General features: G+C 35.0%; 1 protein-coding gene across 6 annotated transcripts; it reads right to left on the bottom strand.

Moving 5' to 3' along the window:
• Positions 1-649: 649 nt before the first annotated feature.
• Positions 650-12,892, bottom strand: LOC113775523. Of its 6 annotated transcripts, XM_027320442.1 has the most exons (8): positions 12,699-12,892; positions 7,619-7,874; positions 6,541-7,522; positions 5,021-5,081; positions 4,825-4,937; positions 3,469-3,559; positions 1,419-1,466; positions 650-1,043 (listed from the first exon to the last, which is right to left on the bottom strand). In XM_027320442.1, the coding sequence occupies exons 2-8, from the start codon at positions 7,713-7,715 to the stop codon at positions 873-875; spliced, it is 1,563 nt and encodes a 520-aa protein (XP_027176243.1). In that variant the 5' UTR covers positions 7,716-7,874; positions 12,699-12,892; the 3' UTR covers positions 650-872. The 6 variants fall into 6 exon arrangements, with proteins under 6 accessions (XP_027176243.1, XP_027176239.1, XP_027176241.1 ...); XM_027320438.1 differs by having other exon boundaries at positions 6,541-7,874; XM_027320440.1 differs by having other exon boundaries at positions 650-1,024; positions 6,541-7,874.
• Positions 12,893-24,846: the final 11,954 nt, after the last annotated feature.

The following is a 24,846-nucleotide window of genomic DNA, read 5'->3' as shown; positions in this document are numbered from 1 at the left end:
TACCATACATGTTTAGATTACCTTCACAAAGCTTGTTAGTCAGGTTATAATGTCCGTCCAAGTTAGTAGTCAAAGAACAATCCCCTTTTTTTATCTCTATTTTTTCCTTGAAAGAAACTATATAAAGTTGAGTAAATCTTTCTTACAATGATGATGTATACACTATCAATCGTTGGATTCATGACATGAATGCTAAAGTTGAACTTCAAATTCAAATTTTACACAGTTGTCATTCATCCAACGCTGATAGCGTGAGTGTAGAAAAGATTAATTCTATAAAGTTTAAGAAATTTTTGACAACTAAACTGAAATTAAGATTGATTGATTAAGAAGCAAATAATGACATTAGAAGTTTATACACACACACACACACACAAAATCTTTTGAACAACAGAAAACATATTGAAAAAACCAACTATACTCATCTTGATACTCCAGAAAATACCACCTCAACAGCTACACCACGTCAAATTATGCAGCCAGACTCCTAATCTAAACTTGGGAGATACTTAATCATATGTATACATGCTCAGTGTGTAGCTACGTCTTCCTAGTTTTCTTACAAGTAACAGTCAAAAGGAAAATGATTTAGTATGTCATCTTTGACTTCACAAGCAATAACATAAACATCCAGAGGAAGTGTTTAAAATGAAGCTGCAAAAACTCTGCAGATCTTTAAAGTTTGAAAATGGTATTTACAGGGGGGAACAAACACCCAAAACAATGCCAAAGTTAAACCCACAAATTCACATTTTCGCAGAACAAAATGCCTCGCAAGGCAGAAGCTCAAAATTTCGAAACCTATATAGCAACTAGCAATAGTTGAACGTTTTTCCAAACGTTTTAACAACAGGCTTCTATGATGGTGAGAGTTATCCGAGGGCTAGTTTTGCAAACCTGCTTAATTGTAAATTATACAAGATATGTGTTGTCCCCAAAAGGGGGTCTGCTTCATTCTTGTTTTGAAATTTGTGGACTTCCTCTGATCCAACTTCCGCCTTTTTGCAGTCAGGCGCGGCCTCAACTGATTTGCAAGAGTACAACTAATGCAAATTATTCTGAATGTACAGTTATTTGCAAAGATTATAATATCATGTAGGACTAGATTGAGAAGTTCTAATAACATCAACCAAGATATGCAAAATAAAGCTTCAAAATAGAGAGAAAAATAATAATAAGTCGGCAACAATCACATACAGAGCTGGCTGTGGACTATGGTAAAATGGGGAGACATAGATTAAGACTTGGAAGTAAATAAAGGACATTTCACAAAATGAAAGAACAGGAAGAAGGGAAAGAGAGAAGTCGCCTTATTGAAGATTCGGGTGATTGCTGACATTTATAAACCAACAACAATTCTGAGTTCTGACTAGATAAATAAAGAAAATGTGATATGAAAAAAAAATAAAATGGCATACCTTCTCTATGTACTTCAACTGCCTTAGAACTTGATCAGTAGGTATCTCCTGAAACATAAGTAAAGGAAAAGGCAATTCAGAAAAGAATAGAAAATGAACAGCTTACTGAATCATATGAGAAGGGAGTTATAGAAGATTTGAGTACAACAAGCCCCCAGAAACAGCAATAACAAAATACAAAATGAAAAAAATACTTTGCATTGTCTAAGGAACATCATCAAGAAACAAAGGCCTTTGCCTGTCATTTAAAGAACTTGATCTCTGCAAAACCCTTGGCAGCAAAACTAGGCATGTTTAGAATCAGTCTGTAAACTACTGCTCACCCTATTACCCCTCTCTTTCAGCACAAGACGCATCTTGCAATGTGGTCCCTTTTCCCCAGTTCCCCAGCTGACTCTCCTTTCCCTTTGCAGAAACAAACCTCTGCTGCTGCAGCACCCCTTAACCCAGAACATATCTCATGAATGGCTCAAGTTATGTTTTCTTAGTAAGCATGCTAATCATAGATAACATGTTAAGTAATCTAGAGTACGAAGTTATATTCTAATTTCACCCTGAAAAGTAAGCAAAAGCAACAACACTTTTGTATCAACACTATCTTTTGGTCTATAAGTTGTTGTATCAGAAAGTTCAAAAAAGTTCACAATCATAAAAAAATCAAAAAGCCAAATCAGGTAACGCTTGGATTAGACATGTCTGGTCCACCAACCATGTAAGCAAAATAGAGTAGATCAAAACAGTCCAACAGTATTTGTTAGGTAAAAATCTACCAAAAAAAAAGAGAATAGATTGAAGTCCTCCACATTGGAGGCTAAAGATCAACAGCCACATTAGACTATTTGTGCTAACAAAGAAATAAACATTCTTGTAGCAATCATATTATACATCTTTTAAACAAAATTCTCTTTAACCAATTGCTGTTTCACCTGTTTGGTTTCTAGATATGACCATGTCACCTTTTGCACTAAAATACAACCTTTGCCTTCAGCAATGCTTTTCCAACACACAAAATGTATTTGCATTTGCCTACAATAGCATCTTTTTCCATATCTGATGTGGATACAGTGACAGATTTCCTTAAATTCATCCTCTCTCTCTCTCTAGGTTGTTTTATCTCTTTTGTCTAAGGCACCATGACAGTCACACCTAAGCTAATGCAAAGCCTAGTTATTCAATAACTAAACTTAGACCAAAGCCTCCAACATGGATCAAATTGAGGAAGAAAATTGTTCACGATAACACTGTCTTGTACGTAATCTCAAAGATACATTTAAGAAACGCCTTGAACTTAAAATAATTATAATAAAAACCTTAGTCAAGAGATCATATATAATTTAGTCAAATTCTCGAGGAAACCAAACAGAAAGCAGAAAAATACTTTACTCCTCACTAACAAATTCTTAAGATGCAAGGCATTTGCTGCATTATCAAATCCGAGTACACAAGTGGATTGAATTTCTAACTCATAAAAACAAATAAATCACTGCAAGATGCTTGACTGAAAAATCTAATACTAGCAATGAATCTAAATAGGATAGAAGCAGCAAGGTTGCAAAACTTCTGTTGACGACCTATAAACAACTATAGTCTGGGATCCAGATTTTCAGCATAAATTCCTAATCCTAATTGTGATTGTAGGTCTTACTAATGTAACAAGATTTACACTTGCCCCTTAATGTAACAAAGAAACTTATATTAGTTATGTTAAACTACCAAAACAGTGTAGGATGCAACAAGCAAGTGAATTTTAAAAACTCGTCAAATCCACGTAACTCTATGTTCAAATATAACATTTTAACCTGTAAGCCCCTAATTACAACTATAACTCAAAATCTCTGAGCATCTTGCAATCAGAAACATCTGAAAGGCATTCATTATAAGGACAACTGAACCCTTAACTCCAAACATTGTATACATAAAGTAAACAGGAAAGACCAAAAACACCATGATTGATTAACGTATCAAAACCAGCTATAAGGACCAGAACTAGTGAATGAATTAAAAACAGGAAACAAATGGGGTACAAGACTATGCTGTAAGTTCAACTTACCTGTGGAACAGCACAATCAGCATGAGAAGGATCCCAAAGAACAGCCCGGAAGCATTCCCAGTCATCAGTTTGAACTTCAAAAAGCGGGGCCCTATAATTTAAAAACCTAGGATATTAAGCACCACAGGGGGAAAATAATGAAAAAGTCCCACAACAATCTGCAAAAGGTACAAGAGTTAAATTCAGGACAAGTATGAAAGCTAAAAAAGTCAGCAACTGCTAAAAGACCCGAGAAAAAAATAAAAACAAAAATAAGAAGAAGAAGAAGTATTAATAGCTTGTGGAAACACAAATAGATTAAAGCTCATAGTTGGACTTAAAGAATTTGAATCAAAATGTCAGTGAAATTGGGACAAATAGGTGTTGGAGGAAATTAAATTAGACCAGATAAAAACAAGTATTTACAGTCATGAACAAATGAAAGCAGACAGATATTCACAGCCAGTACATAAAGTAAAACTTAGTTGTGGCAAGTACATAAATTAGTACAGATTCAGTTGCTAACTTAAGCGGAGATCTAGAATTCATCCCTGAAAAGTTAAAAAAAAGGGGGGAAACTTCTATCCTCTAAGCACCATTCTGATTGGAAAAAAAAAAAAAAGAAAGAAAGAAAGAAAGAAAAAGAAGAAGAAAGAAGAAGAAGAAGAAGAAGAAGAAGAAGAAGAAAAGGAAAGGAAAAGATGCCAGTGGAAAAGAAAGGAAACCTAAACATGCTGTTCTATATATCTATCTCCCACAAAATTTTGTACAATACATCTGATGTAGGGCAACATTAACTATCTCTGTTGGTAGGTCTTTATACACAACTACCATCTTATTTCAGCTAATATGAACAGACCAGCTAAAATCATCTTATTAGCATCTTGGTTCTAGAATAACCTCTTAGTGAAATGTCAATCTTGAAATGATGCAAATCTGTCTGAAACATTTTCAGCAGACATGCAAATATAATGCAAGCTAATAAGGAAAGAGATCCAAAAGAAAAGAACTATGCAAATAAAACTTTGCAGGTCACAACAGAGAAATAAGCATACTATATCCTTTAGCTTAATGATAATCCAGGTTAATGTTAATCTTTAAAGTTATGTTATTAAACCCAAAAATAGAAATAAATAAATAATAAAAATTGACTGTCCTGTAACTGAAAGAATAGTTTTCATCGGAGAGAATCCAAGTTTAAGGTCCTATTATTGCAGTTCAAGGTTCTAAACATTGTTTCATCAAGGCTGAACATGTGTCCTAAGATGTGCAAATTTATTCTCATCTGATAAATAACTACTATAACAAATAAGGTATCAACACGAAGCATCCAAAATCAACCATCAGAGCTATATTAGTGCATAAAAGAAAGCAGACCTTCGCCATTTTCCACATATTGTTCCATCAACATGTTCTCCAATACCTTCAATCACCTGTTGACATTGTACCCAATTACCAATAGAACTAAGCTGAGGTGTCTTGCTGGAGTTCTGATACAAGTTTAAAAAAATGAGTTAATCTGGGAAATCTGTTCTCAAGAGGACAAGGTTCCAAAAACTGATTGAAGTCTTACATGCAAATAGAGATACTCAGATTGAATCATCTCCTCTGGTTCACTCGTAGGATCAACTTCACTGAACCAAAAAGAATCATAAATAAGACCAAGGTAATACCAACATGGAGGACAGGCAAAATATAAACTCAATAGCAACAATCAACTACCTTAAACAAAACGAATTGAACAGAAGACCTGAAATAATACTAAGTGATGAAAGTTAATGCCCTTGAATAGTGTGCATAACAAACTAAATTGTGTAATAGATACACCATGTGCCATCAGATAATCAATGCTGGCCAAAGAAGCAAAAAGGCAATGCTGGCGAGAGAAGGTGGCATAAGATGATCAGTTCCAAAAGAAACTGTTGCTTCCAGTTAATGGAAAACTGAAGTCATTATTACTTTAACACCATTTAAGCGCTACCATGAGCTTCATGAAGTATTGCAAGGATGGTAAAGAAGGACATAAATAATTCGAGACTGGCACAATTCCCCAGCCTTGCAACAACTTTTTTATGCTCATACTTCTGAACCTAAAACCATATAAGAAATGAAAAATTTTACCACTAAAACTACAGAAGAAAAAGCACAATCAAGATTGAAATCAAAATGTGGCATCAACAGAGAAATGTTCACAAATCAACAAATAAACAATTTGAAAATAGCAGAATTAAAATGCAGATACAAGAAAAAGGAGTATAATACTCAGCCTTAAGATGGTTGGCACCATATCACAATCACATAGAATCTATGACAGAAGAAAATGGAGAAGTACATGAACTAATCCAAAACAAGAAGAAAATGTGCTCAGACTAAGAATTTCAAGCTCATCAAAGTAAACCAGAAAATGACAGATTTGTACTTGATTTGAAGCCATTTCAGTAACAACCAAAATACTCCATAGACAATCGTTTATTTTAACCATCCCATAGTCATTGTGATCAAACTAACCAACCATCCCATAGTCATGGTGATTAAAATGCATATTCCATTTCCTATGTTTTGTTTCCAAGAATGAATAGTTGAGTCATAAAGCAATCATGAAGATGGTTACAAGTTTAGTTCAACTTGAGATTCCTTCTCTGCCAGCAAATTCTTAATGGAGGTCTCCTACACGAAAGAACATTATGAAGAATATCTATTTGGCTCTGTTACCCTTGTTTTATATATGGTGAAAATACAAGCACAATATTTAACAATCAGTATTGCTGAAAAATCACAAGATCATAAAACAGAAACTCCAAGTACTTTGTAAAACTTATGACCAGACCCAGACATGACCATGCAAGAGATATATTCTCAAGACTGATTAAGTTATCCACTTATGTACATATAGTACCAAAATAATAAGAGATATATTCTCAAGACTGATGAAACTAAATTATCCACTTATATATTTACGTACAAATAAGTACCAAAATAGTCACCCAGTTTTCCTTCACCATACACCACATAGAAATTCATGCCAAGTAAAATATGACTAATTCAAAAGAAGCCAAAACGCACTCGATGTGAAACAATTACGAAGAGACATACTCGATAATTGGATGCGGCCGGTCTGGGATTTCTGCTTGAAATTCACGGCCAATTCTCACAGGGAATTTACAAGGCTCCATGTCCTTTAACATAGATTCTATAGGCCCTAATTCACCTTCAGATGTCGCATTTCTGCATTGGCCACTTCCATTGTCAATATTCAGAGAGTTACTAGTAGATTTTTCCATCAATAATTTCCTTTTCTTTTTTAAACAAGAGTAGCAAAACCACTCATCAATCGGTATTTTCTTTATGCGAGGATAGCAGCAAGAGGCATGGAATGCATCTTCACAATTATCACAAATTAACATATTAAGTGTAGTTTCTGAATTATTACACACTTTGCATTTCCTTGAACAGCAGTTAGCACATGAATCATCAGCAGGGGCATGGTGCTGCTGAGCTGATACTCTTTGAAGGAGCCCCTGACTTCTAAGAATGGAAATGCAAAAATCTTTTCCTGACATATTATCCCATGATCGCTCCAAAATAGATACACCAGATGAGGAACACTCCCCAGTATCATCCACATCAGTTTGATGTGAAGCAGTAGCAATGCCCAGATTCAACTTTGATGATGAACAACTATCATCAATACGGCAGACATCCAAAATTCTTCTTGAGTCACTTCTAAGGGCTTCTTCTGAAGAAGGCTCTTCGCCACCAACAAGACATCCATTAAAAGATGCAGACTTTGAAACAATGCCATCTGTATTGCACTTGACAGATGGCTTGCAAGGAGATCCAGTAACTTCTGTTTCAGCCTCAACTGATAATGTATGTTCTTTGGTAGATCCTGAAGGGGCATGAGAGCTAATGGAAGAATTTGATCTACCACCAGGCTTGGTGCTCACAGATATTTGGACAGGGCAAATAGCACTAGATGTAATTTGCTGCTTCTTTCGCTTGTAAACACACATAGGGACAGAACTTCCAGTCATGGTAGCACAACTTGTTATCTGCAAATGAGCATTCGGAGTACCTAAGGAACAAGATCCATCACTACTTGAAAGCAAATTTGTGAATTTATCATGAGGATGTTGTTCACATTGAGTATAGTCCTGCCAAGTTTCAACACCTGGATATTGGTTGCATGAAAAGTCTTGAGTGCCAAAACAGGATACAAAAGATATAGCACCTTCAACGGTACCAGCTATCAAGCTCTGTATCAGCATCTCACTTCTAAAACCATCCGAATACAGACTTAGCTGTATGTTGTCCTTATCAATGAAGCCAAGACCATTGACATGTATTTCTACCTTTGGCGTCAGAGTCAATAGTATAAAAAGCAAACCAGCCTTATAGCTGTATGAACCAGTGATTCATCAGGCAACCTGACGAAACCAAAGAAATATGTTCAGATTCTCATGAGATAATGTAAAGCCAAAAGGCCCAGTAATTTCTTTTGAAAACATTCTTTGCTACCATACAGAAAATTAATGACCTAAAAATAATTGTGTAAGCAAATTTTTAGACAAAACTGGAGATTTTGTGCTTCACTAGACACTCCAACATAACCAGGATCTGCCCCTGAATTTTGCAATTTCTGACTCCATTTCTTTCTTATTTAAAGTTATTTCTGGTTCCCTTTAGAGCATCACAATTTTAATGCTGCCATGCATGAACAACAACCCTCCTACTCTATACAGCTAACTGGTACCAAAAGTTTTAAGCAATTCATAACCCGGCAAATGTATTGGTATAGAGTCCCCAAGAGAGTGCTAGTGCAGCATTGCACTTGTCAGATATTTCTGAAGCATTATGCTGTTCACTATTGTCAATAGCCCTAACTTCACCATGTCCATAATAATCTCATTCAGAAAGAAACTACTCACACTTTGCTAGCATTATCATTAATTTGGATCGTTCTATACTCCTTTTGTGGGTGTAAAACTATCTTATTAAGGAGCCATTTCCCTGTTTGCAGATATATCCCTGCCCGAACACCCTAGGTTGCTATTAGGCTAAAAATGTGGACTAGATGCAGTTTGTTGTGAAGTGCATGCAATGATTTAAAACTATCTAAAGTTATCTCCTTGACTTCTATTTCACGATTTATGGAATTAAAGATCATATCAATTATCATACAAATGAGAGAGCTCAAAACTAACAAAATACCTATTTTAAAACCAATATCATTTTCTGATGAATTTGGGCATCAACCGCCCCTCCCCTTCTCCACACCTCTCAGTCAGGATTGGATCAAGTGGGATCTCCACTTTCTTTTATATTAAAAGAATATGCTGCACAACTGTCCATATGAGATTAATCTTCCATTTTACCATATGCCGTACTTGCTACATCTCATGAAGAGAATTGAGGAAGTTACTATCCGTATGTAAGATACAAATGAAAACAGTTCAAAAATATTACTTAACTTTCAACATAAAAGTTTCCCTAAAAGAACAAGTCTAACATCAAACATTTTGCTTGCAAGGAACTTCCATCTAAACACTTTCTTTTCACCTTTATCAGAAAGTTTCTTCCAAATAACTAACTAATCAATTCAAAAATGGGGCATGCACTTGAACAGAACTACCAAATGCAGCATTTTTAATGAAGCATCCGCAGTTATCAGAAAAACCACCTGTTTGCTTCCATCTGCCCAATTCCTAACCCTGCAAAATGACAAAAGCCTAATCTACCAGGTTTGAGTCCTTCATGTGTTTTTCTTTATATGCAGGCACTTTTAAGCCACTAAATAATATACTAGGAATCTTACTCTTCTTTCATATCCTGCAATTTTTTTCTACCATCTTACATTTCATCAATTTATGCGGCTTCAAAATCAATACAAAAACGGTATCCTGTCAAGTTCCTCTGTTTATCTATTTCACTGTTTCAACATATGCAAAACAATCTGTCTTAACAAGAACAGTCAAATTCGATATGCTCCATTTAGTGTGATTTCAGTTCATCAATTTACAATTCCTATGACTTTGGATTCAGTACAAGCCCTTATCCACAGTTAATCATTCAAATGCAATAGGACCTATCCAGATATCCTAAAATTGTTGAGCAATTAATATCCTTGAGGGATAACAAAAAATTACATACTGAAGCTAAATTTTCAAAGCCAGAGCTCTTAAATAGCTTCATTAGAATCCATCCTTATGGTTTTATTTGAATAGTTGTGGCATAATTAAGTAATTAACGTAATCCGCAGGTTGTAGAGGTTGTAGGCGCTCAGGTTAAGTTTCCAAATTCTCATGAAAACACACTATGAAGAAAGTTTACAGTTGGTTCAGCAGCCAAGAACTCTGTGTAAGAGGATTAACTTCTCCCATGTTTATGTACATGAAACTAATTCATCCTTGTGCTTCCCCAAGAATCAGTTTCAGCCACTACAATTTCTTACAGGGACCTCCCCAAACATATGTTCTCCATCACAAATTTATCCAACTGCTAGCTGGTAAAGGGGTTTATTTTTCTCCAGAGAATATTGAAAACTCTTTGACAATAGCAGGCAGAAGAAGTCTGCGATGTGATACAGAAAAAAATATATATATATACATAGAGGATGATATATATATATAGAGGATGATAGCATTCCAGATCATCCCTTCAATCCTAATGCTCCTCTGATGCAGAGCATAGAGTATCAGAGTTTAGAATACCTCCAGAATTGGATTAGAATTTCCACCAGGGGCTGTATCTTTCTAGCTTTTCAACAATGATTAAACACAACATTTTAGAAGAAAGTAGTTTCAAAGAATAAGCTCCAAGGTTTTAAAAAGCATATTTTCCAGATTAAAACAAGCTAAATTAGTGGGAAAAACATATGGCAACAGCTCAAAACAGGTTTTGGTAAAACAAACTGAAATGAGCTCCCTTTCTGTAAATAACTCCAAACACAATTCCTATACTAGAGAACGAAATCCACCAATCAACTACCTTTTATCTGTTTTCTTTCTGTAATCTCTCTCAAGAATCTCCACTCTGCAATCTTCTTTCTCCTCCCTCTTCTCCTGTTGACTTTCACCAACTCTATCTTCCCTCTCCTGCCTCTACCCACTATAGCACCTAAGTTATTCCTGAGCCTAGAAAGAGAGAGAGCAGCTATGTGAATAAAGCAGTCATCTCGTTTCTTACAGAACAGGATGTAACTGTTCATGAGTACTTTTTGAACAAACAATAACAGAAACTAGGAGCTCCAGTAACCACTTCATCTACCATCTTAGTGGAAAAATTGTTACAGCATACTAGGCTTCTAACTCTAGCACATTTCCCTCTAGTACATTTCCCTCAAATGAAATGAACATACATGCTCATTCACACAACATACTTCTGCTCAGCATAAGCATCGACCAGAGAAGTCTTTCTAAAGCTTTTAAAGCTATTCACATTGTACACTGGATTTCCAGGAGAAAAGAGAACAGGAATGGTACCTCACGTAACAAACATTTTTTTAAACATTAAATAATCTTCATTTTTTTTTGGCTGTGACATGCTAAATGTTATATCAAATTCCTCAGCTGTGTCATCCATGTATAATGGCACTAGAATGATGCATGCATTACAAAATGCAAGGAATTTCCAAGCGCAGCTTCCCATCAGAGATGCAAGCCAGTAAATTCACTGATATACCTGAATTGTTGTCAGGTTGATTTCTCGGCCAGAATAATTCATTTATGGCTGATTATTGTCAAGGGTCAACAATGACTTCTTGGCCAGAAACAATGCCGATGTTATACTTCAGTTAGTCTTCTCATAGAGTATCAATGACTTCTCATTCAAATTTATCCTTTCAACATCTTCAATGTTATCCACTGTGGCTTCAGCTAGATTCTTTCTTAGTCAATTTCTCAAAATTCTTCAACTATAGAATCTCAGTATAAAATTTTTACACCATAGCCAGAAGTTGTAACTGCTGTAAAGTTATTCAATTAAAGGCACAGATATGAATTCTTCAAGACATGCTCCACGGTTAAAACATGTTTGGCCTTTTTACAACCCAAAATACAATGCACTCAGTACATTGTCAGACCTAGATTAAATGGCATGATTGAATAGTTGACCAGAAAAAGAACTTCACTTTTTTCAGCTGCTTCCTAAGATTTACTTTTACCATAACCTCAGATAACTATACCGGTAAAGTACTCAAATTGGATAACTGCTAGCCTCTCTACATCTTTTCTTGCTTTTGAATATGTTAATATATAAATTTCATACCTAAATTCTACAAATTTAACTTTCTATGCAGCTAATCTTTCAAGATCAACAAAGTTGTTCCCCCATGTTCGAAAAGAATACCACAAAGCTCTCCAATAGCTATGACGTTTGACAATGGCTAAGCATGCACACTGATCTCCATACCAATTTTCATATATTCAGTGTCACAAAATCCCAAGATATCTCTTGATTTCTTCTTCATATTCTCTTCATTCAGTCTGTTCTTTTTCATTAATTGGAAAATTTTCACAAATCCACTTGATAAACCAATTGAATTTGACTGGAATTACACAATACAGATTTAGCAAAATATGATGAGATGTTCTTGAACGTGTCTTTTGCCTCAGACCCTTTCTTAAATGTTTGTTCAGGCAATAGTTCCCCTAGCATTCGGATCTCTTCCCAATTAACTCATATAGAGAACATCATTCTCGGTAACTCATCCATAGCGAATTTCAAAGCAGAATCCCACATTATATTTATGCACTTTATGCCCTAGAAATCTCACTTACCCCCTTTGGGTATATTGCCCTTTTTCTCAAATTACTCATCTATATCCCCCTTTCACGACTTATTTGCCTTTAAATCTTCAATTATACACACAAACTTCTTTTCATGGTTAATCCTCAATTCGACTTCATAAAGTGCCTTCTTTGCCATTTTTCATCCCATCCAACAAAACTCGAGCAATTCTTAATATACATACGGCATTTATACATACCAAATAAGGGAAATCCCTTTTCTAATTCAGTCTGATTCAAATCTTTCCGTAAACAGTCAGACAACAGTTAAAAACTATCACTTCCAATACAAATATCAGAAATATACAGATACATGCATGCCAAGGCAGACATTGGACATCTATCAAAAACCCACAAAACATTTCACCGAGATAACAATAGACATGAAAGTTCCAATCTTAAACAGTGAAAAAACACAATCAAGAAAAAAAAGAAAATGAACAATGAAAGATTAAATTGTTATACCTTTGACTTTTGACACCGCAAACATTCAGGGGTATAGGAATCACTGGAAATTTCCCTTCTGCTCGTTTCTGTTTCAGATGTTTCTAGCATATTATAGGGGGCCAAGAAGAGCCTCTCGCGGCTGGGCTTTGGGATTCCCTGTGAAGAGAAATAGGAAGAAACTGTGGAGTTCTTGTATATTTTGTAAGAGTACTTTTGTTGTTTGTACAATGTGTCAATCTTTGTGAAAAAATGTGTTAAAGTACATGAACTGAATACAAAGGGACATTTATTGAAAGAAAAAGAAAATATGTTGGCAACTAAAAAATACCACATTACAAGTTTTAATGCCAAAGCAGCCCTTGCAAAAAATGTATTGTTATCCCTCCCAAGTTAAAGTTGGGGGGCAGTTAAAGTTGGGGGGGCAGTGTTTGTTTTCTAGCAAAAATTGTTGTGACAACAAACTTTTTTATTTTGAGTACTATTACTTGTTAATAATGTTAGAGTAAATCTTATATATACTAATAGTGTATACATTATCACTGTTGAATTCATGACACGTGTAAAATTTAGAATTTAAATTCAATTTTTATATAGTTATCATTCATCTAAAGCTGACAGTGTGTATATTGAAAGATTAATCCATAATCATATGCCAATGCAACTTTTGTGGAAAAATTAGTTAAAAGAACCATAATGGCTGCTTGCTTAAATAAAGATAGTGCATTTATTAGTCTGGAGATCATTTGGATGGAAATCTGTTACTCTTTCAATTGTAGAGATTTGCACCTATAGATAAATAGATAAAGTGATGATTGACCAAAAAAAAAATTGCAGAGATTTGCACCTTATACTATTGATTTTGTTGCAGATTGTTTAAAATAAGGTGATGTGACAAATTTATTCCTAATTAATTCCTAATTTATTCCTCTAAACTCATTAATGACCTTCCTCTTTCTCCTCGCAACGGATCCTCTGTGTCATACCCTGTATCACATCCTATCACACTCTTTATAATTTTGCCAAGTGTCCTTTGATAAACCCAACCCTCAAACAACCCAACCCGGACCATATTAAATTGATTAATCGATTAACCGGACAGAAAACTTAATCTCTTTAACCAAAACCAAGTAAAATAAAAACTCTTTAACCAAAATCACAATTTATCAAGGGAAAAAACCCTAAAACCCAAACAACCTCTGTCCTCTCTTCATCATCTTCACCATTCAAACAGACCTAATTGACCTTCCGTTGCGCACTAGACTATCTTTCTCCTCCATTCACACACACAAATTTTGCAGACTAAAATCTAGCAGGAAACCCACGATTTTTTAGAGGAACCCAAGTTTTATTTTCCTTTTTCATTGGTGGGTTTCCTCGAAGATCTTTGAAGACACCGATCACACGTCCTTCCTCGCTGCCACTCTCAGTCTCAAAGAAGAAAATGAGGTTGGAGAAACTACTCCTAATTGCTTTTCATTCCTAATATATTTTCTTACTGGAGATGCAGTTTCAAATTGTGATGCTCTCGTAGGTGCATCTCATTAGGCTTTCTTCAGATGGTAATGAATTGATTTGCAAGGGTTTGTTTTCACACCCAAATGAGACCTGGGACCTAGCTTCTTGCCCTTTTGATCAGCGCATTTTCTCTACCGTCTTTTCTTCTGGTAACTACTACTGACATTTTCTGATCTCTTCATCTTTCATTGCTATTCTTATCATAGTTATTAAATCCGGCCCGGCCCGGCGGTTCGACCGGTCAACCAGGCAAACCGGCCAATAAACCGGGCCGATTCTTCAATTGGATCGTTTCCGCATATGAACCGTTGACTTTTCAACGGACCGACGGTTCAACCGGAATAAACCGAAAAGCCGGCCGGTTTTGTGGGCAGACCGGGTTTGAGGAAAAAATGTTTGTCCAAGCCTTTGCTTGGATTCGAAGTTTCAAATTGTGATGCTCTCGTAGGTGCATCTCATTAGGCTTTCTTCAGATGGTAATGAATTGATTTGCGAGGGTTTGTTTTCACACCCAAATGAGACCTGGGACCTCGCTTCTTGCCCTTTTGATCAGTGCATTTTCTCTACCGTCTTTTCTTCTGGTAACTACTACTGACATTTTCTGATCTCTTCATCTTTCATTGCTATTCTTATCATAGTTATTAAATCCGGCCCGGCCCGGCGGTTCGACCGGTCAACCAGGCGAACCGGCCAATAAACCGGGCCGATTCTTCAATTGGATCGTTTCTGCATATGAACCGTTGACTTTTTAACGGACCGACGGTTCAACTGGAATAAACCGAAAACCCGGCCGATTTTGTGGGCAGACCGGGTTTGAGGAAAAAATGTTTGTCCAAGCCTTTGCTTGGATTCGAACTTCAGACCTTCGGTATTGTTTGTGCGTAGCTCACCACCAGGCTACTTTGTCACTTGTTCATTAATGGCCATTCTTATGCTATATGAATGTTTTGTTAATTTCATCTTTATTTTTTTTAAACTCTCCAAAACAAATGTATTTGGAATCTTTTAATAAAACTTATGACCCCTATATTCTATAAATTATAAAATAGATTTCAAAAATAACATATTACATAATTTATGTTAAAGACAACTATTGTTTTTAAAATATTTTTTGCATTTAAAATTTGTAAATAACCTACATAATTACAGTAAACATCTACACTTGAAGTTTGGTGGATTACTAATTAAATTTATGTTTTGCTGATTTTTATATGAATTAAATATTCTATAGCAAATTAAATTAAATGAATATTTGTTATGACATTATTTATTGCAATTTATCTCATAAATCCTATATCAAAATTTATAAAATATAATATTTAAATATATGTAGTGACCCACTGATTCAACCACTCACCCACCGGTTGAACCAGTGACCCGTTGACCCACCTCCTTCGTCGGTCTCCTCTCCGGGCCGAGTTTAATAACTATGATTCTTATTATTATCATTTTAAACGAAAATTGTTGGCTATTTCCTCCTAACATGCCAGTGAATAATTGTGCAACGGATACACTCATTTTCCCCCCTTTGGGGTTGTGAAGATGAATCGTATAGGGCGGTAGTTTGGCAAATCCCTGAGCTATATGGCCAACTGAATTCCCCTTAATTGGAGCGAATTGCCTCTCTTGATGGACATGATTCCAAGATTAGAAGGTTGTATATGTCATTTATTCAAAATTCTTCACTGAATAAATAAGCTGACATTTTAGATTTATTTTGTGAGTAAAAAATTAAAATAATAAAAATGATTTATTTTGGATTGTAATTCTTTATTTTTCCTCAAATTAATAAAAATAAGGTTTTGAATTGATTATCACTTCTGGGTTGCAGGGCTTTATTATTTTCGCTTAATTCTATTCATTTTCATGAACTATTAGTTCTGATTGATTACTATAGGTGTAATATATTTTTTATTTTTTAATTACATTTTCATTTCATAACCTGTTCTGAAACCTGCTAGCTGTATTTTATATATGCCGGTATACGAGTGGGAGGAAGAGGAGGCATACTGAGGGAGTAGAGAAGGAAAATTTTTTAATTTTCACAATTGTATTCCCAAATTTCTAGGTGTATTAGTTTCTTATCCCTCACCCCCCACCCCTCTTTTCTTATGATGATTCCGTCTTCATATTGACATTCTCATTAGCTACAAGAATATGCCTTACCTAAAATGGGCCAAGAGTTCATCTAATCAAGAAGAAACATAGGTCCACTACCTGTGTTTGCAACTCATGATATTAATTGGCTATACTTGGCAATGTGCTTTGGTGGCCAACGGCGAACAGAATACTATATGGGTTGCATAATGCACATCACGTGCACGTCATGATACTTCGGTACATAAAGCTATAGCCTTGTCCTTTGTTTATCCAAATGCTATTGGTTGAATTCTTTTTCCAGAAAGTTTTTTCTTTTTACATACAACTAGATCATTAACTTTGTCAGTTATTGGATGTAAATTTGGATCAAATGCGGGAAGGACTAGATAGAGAACATTTCTACATATAATTGATACATTTACAATTAGCACGTCATGATTGACTAAGTAGTTATTCTACATTCCTTGACCTCAATATCTTAATTACTTGAGTGCCTTTAACTGAGCTGTAGAACCTACAGATGGTTCGTAGTTGTTTCTTGACTTATATATTTTTGAAGATTAGCCGTAGGAGGTCAATAGAAGACTGTTTTAGTATATCATAAGTTACTTAAATAGGCTTCTGAGAATGTGCTTTGTCTACTGCAGATCAAGAGTTTTGTTTATATTTATTTGCTTCATAATGGATATTTAAGAGTTTGTCTTGGCCTTTATTCCTTCTTGTTTGGTGTACTTGTAGGTATGCATTATATCAAATTGTTTGCTTCATCACATTGAGACAAACACGACGCATTCATGTCATTACTATCCCTTCTGAAAATTTAGTAATTCTGAGTCCCGTCTATATTGTTCCCTCTATATACATCTTTAAGATAGTTTATTATCATGTAATATATCAGTAGCAGTGTGATTCTTTTTAACCATTACACTGATAATGTCATGTTTTTACGATTATCATTCTTTACACTGATTATCATTCTTTACGATTGGTTTGATTTACAATGTCATGCTTTTACATTGGTAGGGCGGCGAGTGCTTTGATAATGATGAGGAAAAGAAACATTGCTGCAAGCATCACCACCACCACCACCGCAAAGACTATGATGATGAGTGAGCAAACTGGCAAGTGGTGGTCTGTTAGGGGTTCATGTTATTTCAATCCACTACTATTACTGAATCAGGGGTTGGCATGCTTCCCTTCAGTGTTCGTGTGTTTTAAGCATATATTGTTGCAATATCTTTGAGAGGAAATAAATAGACTAGAGCTATGCAGACTCAAGTTAATTGTGTGTGAGATCGTCAGCCTTTTGCTTTGATTGTAAGATGATAAGTGAAATCCCAAATACCTGGGAAGGTGTTGTGGATATTCCCCTTGTTTGATTAAGTGCAGCTAAGATGCTTTTTCATGTCAAAGTTGAAATTATTGGCTTTGGTCTCCATGACTTGCTTTTGTGGCTTTAAAGTTTTGCGTTATGGTTTGATTCTAGAATTCTTCCATCTCTGGAATTAAGCAAGGGAAGAATGCCATGTTCTTGCAACGTCTGTCTAATGGTATTTTAAGATACGCTTTTGGCTATTGAATAATCTCCACAATGCCATGTACTTGAACGATCATACTCATTCCCTTGTTGTAAAATAATCGATTGTGCATAAAACTACAAGGCAAGCAAGGGAGAGAGCGTGTGTGTAATCATACAAGGCCTGCCCATTCTATTTCATTGTGTCCTCCATGTCAATATAAATCTTGTATAGCAATTTTTCCATTCTAGTTCATTTTCTTCAGGACTTTTAGCATTATTTGAATTTTGGCAGCATAATCATCAATATCATTGTGCTCAAACCTCAGAATGAGGAAAACAAAAAATGGAATAATATGTATAAAAATCTATGATCGCTCTTCTACAAGGGAACGGGAAGAAAGGAGTGGATAGGTTTCGACAGCAACCCAACCAACGATGAATCCAACTATAGTAACAGCCAGACTCAGAGCAAAGGTCAAAATGAAGGATGGAGGTCGATTGCTTGGGAATTCTTAAAACACAAAAATCTACTAGCAATCATTGCATCAACAGGGCACTAGCTAAATACAAATAAATGTATAACTTCACACCATCCAAGTTTTTGCACTGATCATTCATCTTTATCAACTTGTTGATCAGTATCATCATTTTTTCCAGTTCTTGTGCCTACAAAAACAAATGCTAAGTTAGCAAATGTATTGAATTATAATTGTAACTTATCAAACTAATATATATAAAGATTAAGTAATTAATCAAGGTTTTTTCTTACTTGGACAAAACTCATTGATGCATGCTGGTGTGCTATTGAATTTGAAGATATCAAATCATAGTCTTGGTAGAAGTTAGGGTCCAACGTCTGCCGAAATATAAGAAATAGAAGACCACCCTTCATTATAACAAATTAATACTAGAAAAAATTAATATAAATAAGAAACAACATGCAACTAATGGTTGACATAATATCTACAGAAAGCATACTATTTACTTACTTGCAATAATTGTGTCATGTTTTTAGCATTTCGCCTATTGTAGATGTCTTCTATTGGAATTCCAAATTGCTAATATAATTAAAGAGAGACGACCACAAATTAAAAATTTCATTGAAAAAACATATCGTTAATGTAGTTTAGTCATTTAAAGAATAAATTATTCAAATAAAAATTTAAAATGAATTACATATCTACTATGCTATACAAGACAAAAATGACGAATAACTATACCTGCTGTGGTGGTAATTCTCGAATAAAACCTTGAATTGTAACAGAATCCATACTTGAATGAACAACATTATTTTCAAATTCCTACAATCATTTTTATCCAAATTATAAATAAGGATCATAATACTATTTCTATACTCATCATTCGTCATAAAACTAAGGAACCAAAAAAAAAGTAATAATCAAACAATCAAATAGCATTGTTCACATAAATTAAATAAATTATCTAACCTGTAATCTTTTCGATGAAGACTTCTCTTTCACCTTGTACTTGTGTTTCTTAGTAGCCATTTCTAGTGCACTTCCGGGTCTCTTGCTCGACTTGTAGGTGACTTTTTCCTTCACTTTGATGCCTTTTATTTTATTATAGGCAATTTCAGATGGATTAGTGTCAACATCTCGATACACACTACAATTTTCTTCAATACGCACTTCTTTCATTTTCTTTTTCCCTTGACAACATGCATCCATTTGTTCTGACATTTTTCAAAATCCATCTTTAGCAATTTGATAAGCTTCATCACATTCAGAAGCTTTTGTCATCAGCTGCATATATAGATAGGAAAATTTTTTGTAACGAAAATTTAATTTTGCCTTTAACTCCATTTCCGGACTACTTTCACTGGAAACATGTACATTTCCTGTTTTAATTGCTTTTGTCCATCTCTTCAATATATATGCATCCGGAATTGTTACAATATTCAGAGTCATCAATATTTTTAGTGCATGTGAACACAAAAATCCAGCAAATTCAAATTTCTTACAATTACAAGAAATTGAATTCGTGGATGAATCATAAGTTACAAGATGGTGGGAAGTCTTACCATATGGTGTAACTCTGTAAATCACTTGATTTCCTAATTTACCATCAACTTCCCATTTACAATCAATCCCTTTGCATAGCTCCTTCTTAAATTTTTCATACACTTCATGTGTATATATACTTGCTGCATGCTGTAAAATCTTACAAGGAAATGTCATTGCCGGTGTACTTTGATTGCCTCTAAAATTTGCTACGGATCATCATAGCGACGATCATCTAACAGCCTTTGGAAGTGTTCAAAAAATTCAAGTAAGTCATGTTTATAACTTACATACTTCTTTATCACACTGTTCATGGACTCACTTCGTTGGGTAGTGGTCATATCAGTACAGAAGGTTTCTCTCCCATACACTAAAGCCCATTTCTCTTTTATATCAAATATTTTCTTCAACCACTTGTTGTCTTTCAGACCATACATTTTTAACATTTAACTCCATCCCTCAAAAAAATCATTCTCATTTTCATAGTCATATATGCAATGGCTAAAATCTGCCGCAAAATTTTGAAAATCTTTAAAGACATCAGCTAGATGCGTTGCTGCATTTTGATCGATATGCCATATACATAAGCGGTGATACGTTGTTGGCCATTGAGAAGCCAAAGCCGTTGCCATTCTTCCGTCCTGGTCTGTAAAAATAGTTCTTGGTATTTTTCCTATCATAGCCTTAGTAAATGTGTCAAACAGCCATTCAAATGTTTCAATTGTCTCATCATATAATAAAGCAGCCCCAAAAACAGTAGTTTGTTTATGATGATTTGCACCAACGAATAATGCAATTGGCCTCCCATCTTTATGCTTTCGATAAGTTGTATCAAAACAAACCACATCACCAAAATGAGCAAAATCCGTTCTCATCTTTGCATCAGCCCAAAATATGTTAGTTATCAAGTCATCTTTATCTACTTAAATGGCATAAAAAAAATTTGGATCCTCTAATTGCATCCTTTGTAAGTACTCTAAGACTCCTCCTGTATCACCTTGCATCATTGGTATAGATCTTTTGGATCGTAAGTAGTTTTTTAAATCATCTCGAATGAATCCAAGATTTTCTCGTCCACCAACTTGTTTCGACATCAATCGATTGTTTTGGTGTAATTCCGCAACATCAGGCCATATCTATTTCAGTTTCGTTTTGTGCCATTGTCACGTGTCTATGAGATCTGAATAAATGAGTTTTGCTTGGAGTTGATAGCTCATGATTATGTTCAGCAACAAATTGCACAACACGATATTTTTTTAGCTTGTCTACAGCTGATTTTCATCCTTGCACTACAATCACATCTTGTTTCTGGACGCGGATACTTAACAATCATATTGCGTTTGTCTTTTGGCCTTTTTCCTTCACGGGAGCAGCAAAAAATCCTGTCCAATATCATATCACTATTTTTGTCTTTATGTCCCGTACTCAATTGAGTTCCAAACCCAGATGCTTTGGCATATTTTTGGTAAAAATTTCTAACTGCTACTTTAGTATCAAATTCCATGCCAAATTTCGGGACCAAGTCATCTGGTATAGCCAAAGGAAGAAAAATTTGATTTCCTTGATTGCCATCAGTAATATAAAGAGATAAGGCATTATCATTCATCTCCTGCAAGTCAACATCTTCAAAGTCCAATTTACGACATGATTGGATTTCATGAGTTGGCAAATCATTCTCCATATCTTTTCAATCACAAAGGCGTAAAGCAACATAAGAAATTTATTAACCAAATTAAATATGCAAAATTATATTTAACACTTGAAAAAATATGGATCCTACAAATATAAGGATGTTGAAATTCCTAATTATGAACCAACAAATGGAAGCTTTTTTTTTGATTAATTTAGTAATTCACAAACAATTTTTAAGAAAAGAAATGATTGATCAAGAGAGCAAACCTCAATAACAGATATGTCCTTTCTCTACAAGCCTATACAAAGCAAAACAGAAGCCTGGGCATATGGCAGCGTAACAGGAAGTTTCTCTAGGAAATAAAGACGTGCAAGTTTTGGCACAATGTCTACAATCTGCGTTCAGTGTAAAAACAAAAACATATTAGAATATGAACTCTGTCATATTATTCATGTACAGATTCTAAAAATTTCTCAAACTGGAATAAGACCAATACTATTCCTCCATCAATCAACATGCAACTTTTGTCAGAGAACATTACAGCCCTATTTGCATGAATACAAATTCCAAGAAAAAAGTTGCCATGTTTGTTCCTAAACAACAGCTAGGAATAAAAAGAAAAAATGTCACCTTGCAAAGATCCAGAAAAAAGTGGAGAAGATCTTGAACAAAACCATCATATTCACAACTGCTATGTTCTTTTTATATTTAGTCATCTACTCCTGAGGTTACGTAACCTTTTGTAATTTTTGAGAATAATGCAGCCACAGGAAAAAGGGAATCGAAAACACAAAAAGTCAAACAAAAAAAATGTTCAGAATTGAGAAAAAATTACTCAACATGTTGAGATATATTGCTGCTTATTACTTCCACAAAATTTATAACAATGTTTGAATATCAAGTGCAGTATAACGAGAAGAAAAGCATTTAAGATCTGCAAAATATCAATTATAGCTTGTTTTGCTCCATTGTTAAATCGTGCTCATTGTTCCATCACTTCACTTCTTCTTGATTTTTTTCAATGTAAGATTTTGGTTACATTCTTTACAAGGCATACTACGCATTGACATCACAGAGAAAAAAAATTCAGGTATGCAGCGGCAATAAAACTTTGACATGTGGTCCAAGAGAATTACAACTTGCTTTTAAGAGAAATAAAGTACAGACCTACTATAGGCAAAAGACACCATCAACAACATATGATAAAGTTGTTCCAGTGAACGTGAAGCTATTACGTGTGCTTTTGTGAAGCATACTACTAAAGCATAAAAGCCAAAAATTTTCGTGAAGCATACCTTGCTATTACGTATACTAGTCTAGTGCGCAACGGAAAGTCAATTGGGTCTGTTTGAACGGTGAAGATGATGAAGAGAGGACAGAGGTTGTTTGGGTTTTAGGGATTTTTCCCTTGATAAATTGTGATTTTGGTTAAAGAGTTTTTATTTTACTTGATTTTGGTTAAAGAGATTAAGTTTTCTGTCCGGTTAATCGATTAATCAATTTAATATGGTCTGAGTTGGGTTTGTTTGAGGGTTGGGTTTATCAAGGGACACTTGGCAAAATTATAAAGAGTGTGATAGGATGTGATACAGGGTGTGACACAAAGGATCCATTGCGCTTTCTCCTCCCCTAAACCACACCACCAAATTATTATCCATCTCGTTCCTCACATCGAACTCCCTAACATAGAACGCTCTTCACCTTTCCCACTCAAATCTCCCTCTTCAAGCCCTTAACTTCACAAAACTATCATCACCTCCCTCTCTTCATTGTTTCTCAAGTTCCAAAATCACAACCCATTTCAAATTTGCCAACCCATATTACTACTAGCTTTTCTATCTTTCTAATTTCTGTATTTGTCTATGTTATTGGGTGTTTTTATTTCTACTTGTTGCATATTGAAGTTTGATTTAGTGTGCGATCGGTTCTACATATGATAAGATTGTATCATGCATTTTGCTATTTGAAGATTTGGTGTGGATTTATGAGGTGTATCTTCAATTTTTCGCATAGGTTACTGATCAGTTTTTAGCCTTGATATAAAGCTTTGATTTTGATATAGTTTTATATAATCTAGTATTGACTTTTATTCTTCGATTGTGGTGGTTCAATGGTGTGACGGCCCCACCTCCCCCAAAGGCGAACCAAAGGGTCCGGCGAACCTCCTGCCCAACTCTCGCCGGGACTCAGTCACTTCACTACGGTCCTCAAATAAATTACAATGTAAATCTCAAATATACAGCAAATGTTCCACAAATTCACATATCATAAATGAAGTGAATACTTCTCAATTGCACTACAAACTAAAACCTCAAGAGATAAAAGCAACCTTAATTTCCCGAATAAAACAAAGGTCCTCAGTTCTCACATAATTACAAGTATAATCGCAGTCTCAAATATTACACAAGATAAAACTAAAACGCCAACTGTACTGGAGATAATCCAACCAGTCACACGAAGAATTTAATACAAGCGCCTCCTTTGCCTCGAGCCTTGTAGAGGGGAAATAAATATTTTTAGGGTGAGTTAGAAGCTCAACGAATAACCAGTAAAATTCGTAGTCAAATAAGTTTCAGAATAATTCATTTCAATGATGTCATGAATCAGTAATCAAATGTACGTTTATTGCTCTTGTGAGCCAGTGAAATCATTGTACTTAAACATCCAACGCTCAAATAGGTCCAGTAACAGTGAAACAGGAATAGGGAGTCATTTGTGCTCCAAATAAATAGTAAACAGTGGTCGAGACGTTGGTTCTAAGCACAAGACTTTCTAAGAACTCATTGAAGCCAAATCATATCATGAACTCACATGCAAGCACACATGATATGCAATCGAGTAAATAATGCAAGAAACAGTTCATAAGTAGTTTTGAAAATAGTTTGGGGTCACTCATCAACCACAGTTCATAATCCTCATCCATCATAGACAGTTTCCTCGACCAAATCCAAGCTCTTCATTCTACCAAGAATTAACCCAAACTCACAGCGATTAAACGTGCTTAAAGATTGGACAGCACTTCCCCTTAAATTCCTTATTTTCCATCCTACAAGACATTACAAATCACATCTCAACTCAATCACAATTACATATACAAATCATAAGCTATTAAATACTCTTAATTAGGGTCACAACACCCTTCACATACAACCATTAGATAGCTCCATAATTAATCACAATAAAGCCCCAATTCGAAACCCTAGAACTGAAATTTACCCTTCAAACGGAAATTTTCCGCAACCCATCACAACTAATAGACACAAGCTTCATGTTATACCATATCAATCCATCATTCCAAGGCCAACCCATGATTATCATATAAAATCAGAAAAAACCCCAATAAATCAGAAATTGGTCCAACTTTACTTAAAATCATGA

This window comes from Coffea eugenioides, chromosome 6 (genome assembly GCF_003713205.1).
Source record: "Coffea eugenioides isolate CCC68of chromosome 6, Ceug_1.0, whole genome shotgun sequence".
Taxonomy (NCBI): Eukaryota; Viridiplantae; Streptophyta; class Magnoliopsida; order Gentianales; family Rubiaceae; genus Coffea; species Coffea eugenioides.
Note: the sequence above shows the minus strand (reverse complement) of the source record. Positions and strands in the feature narration are given on the sequence as shown.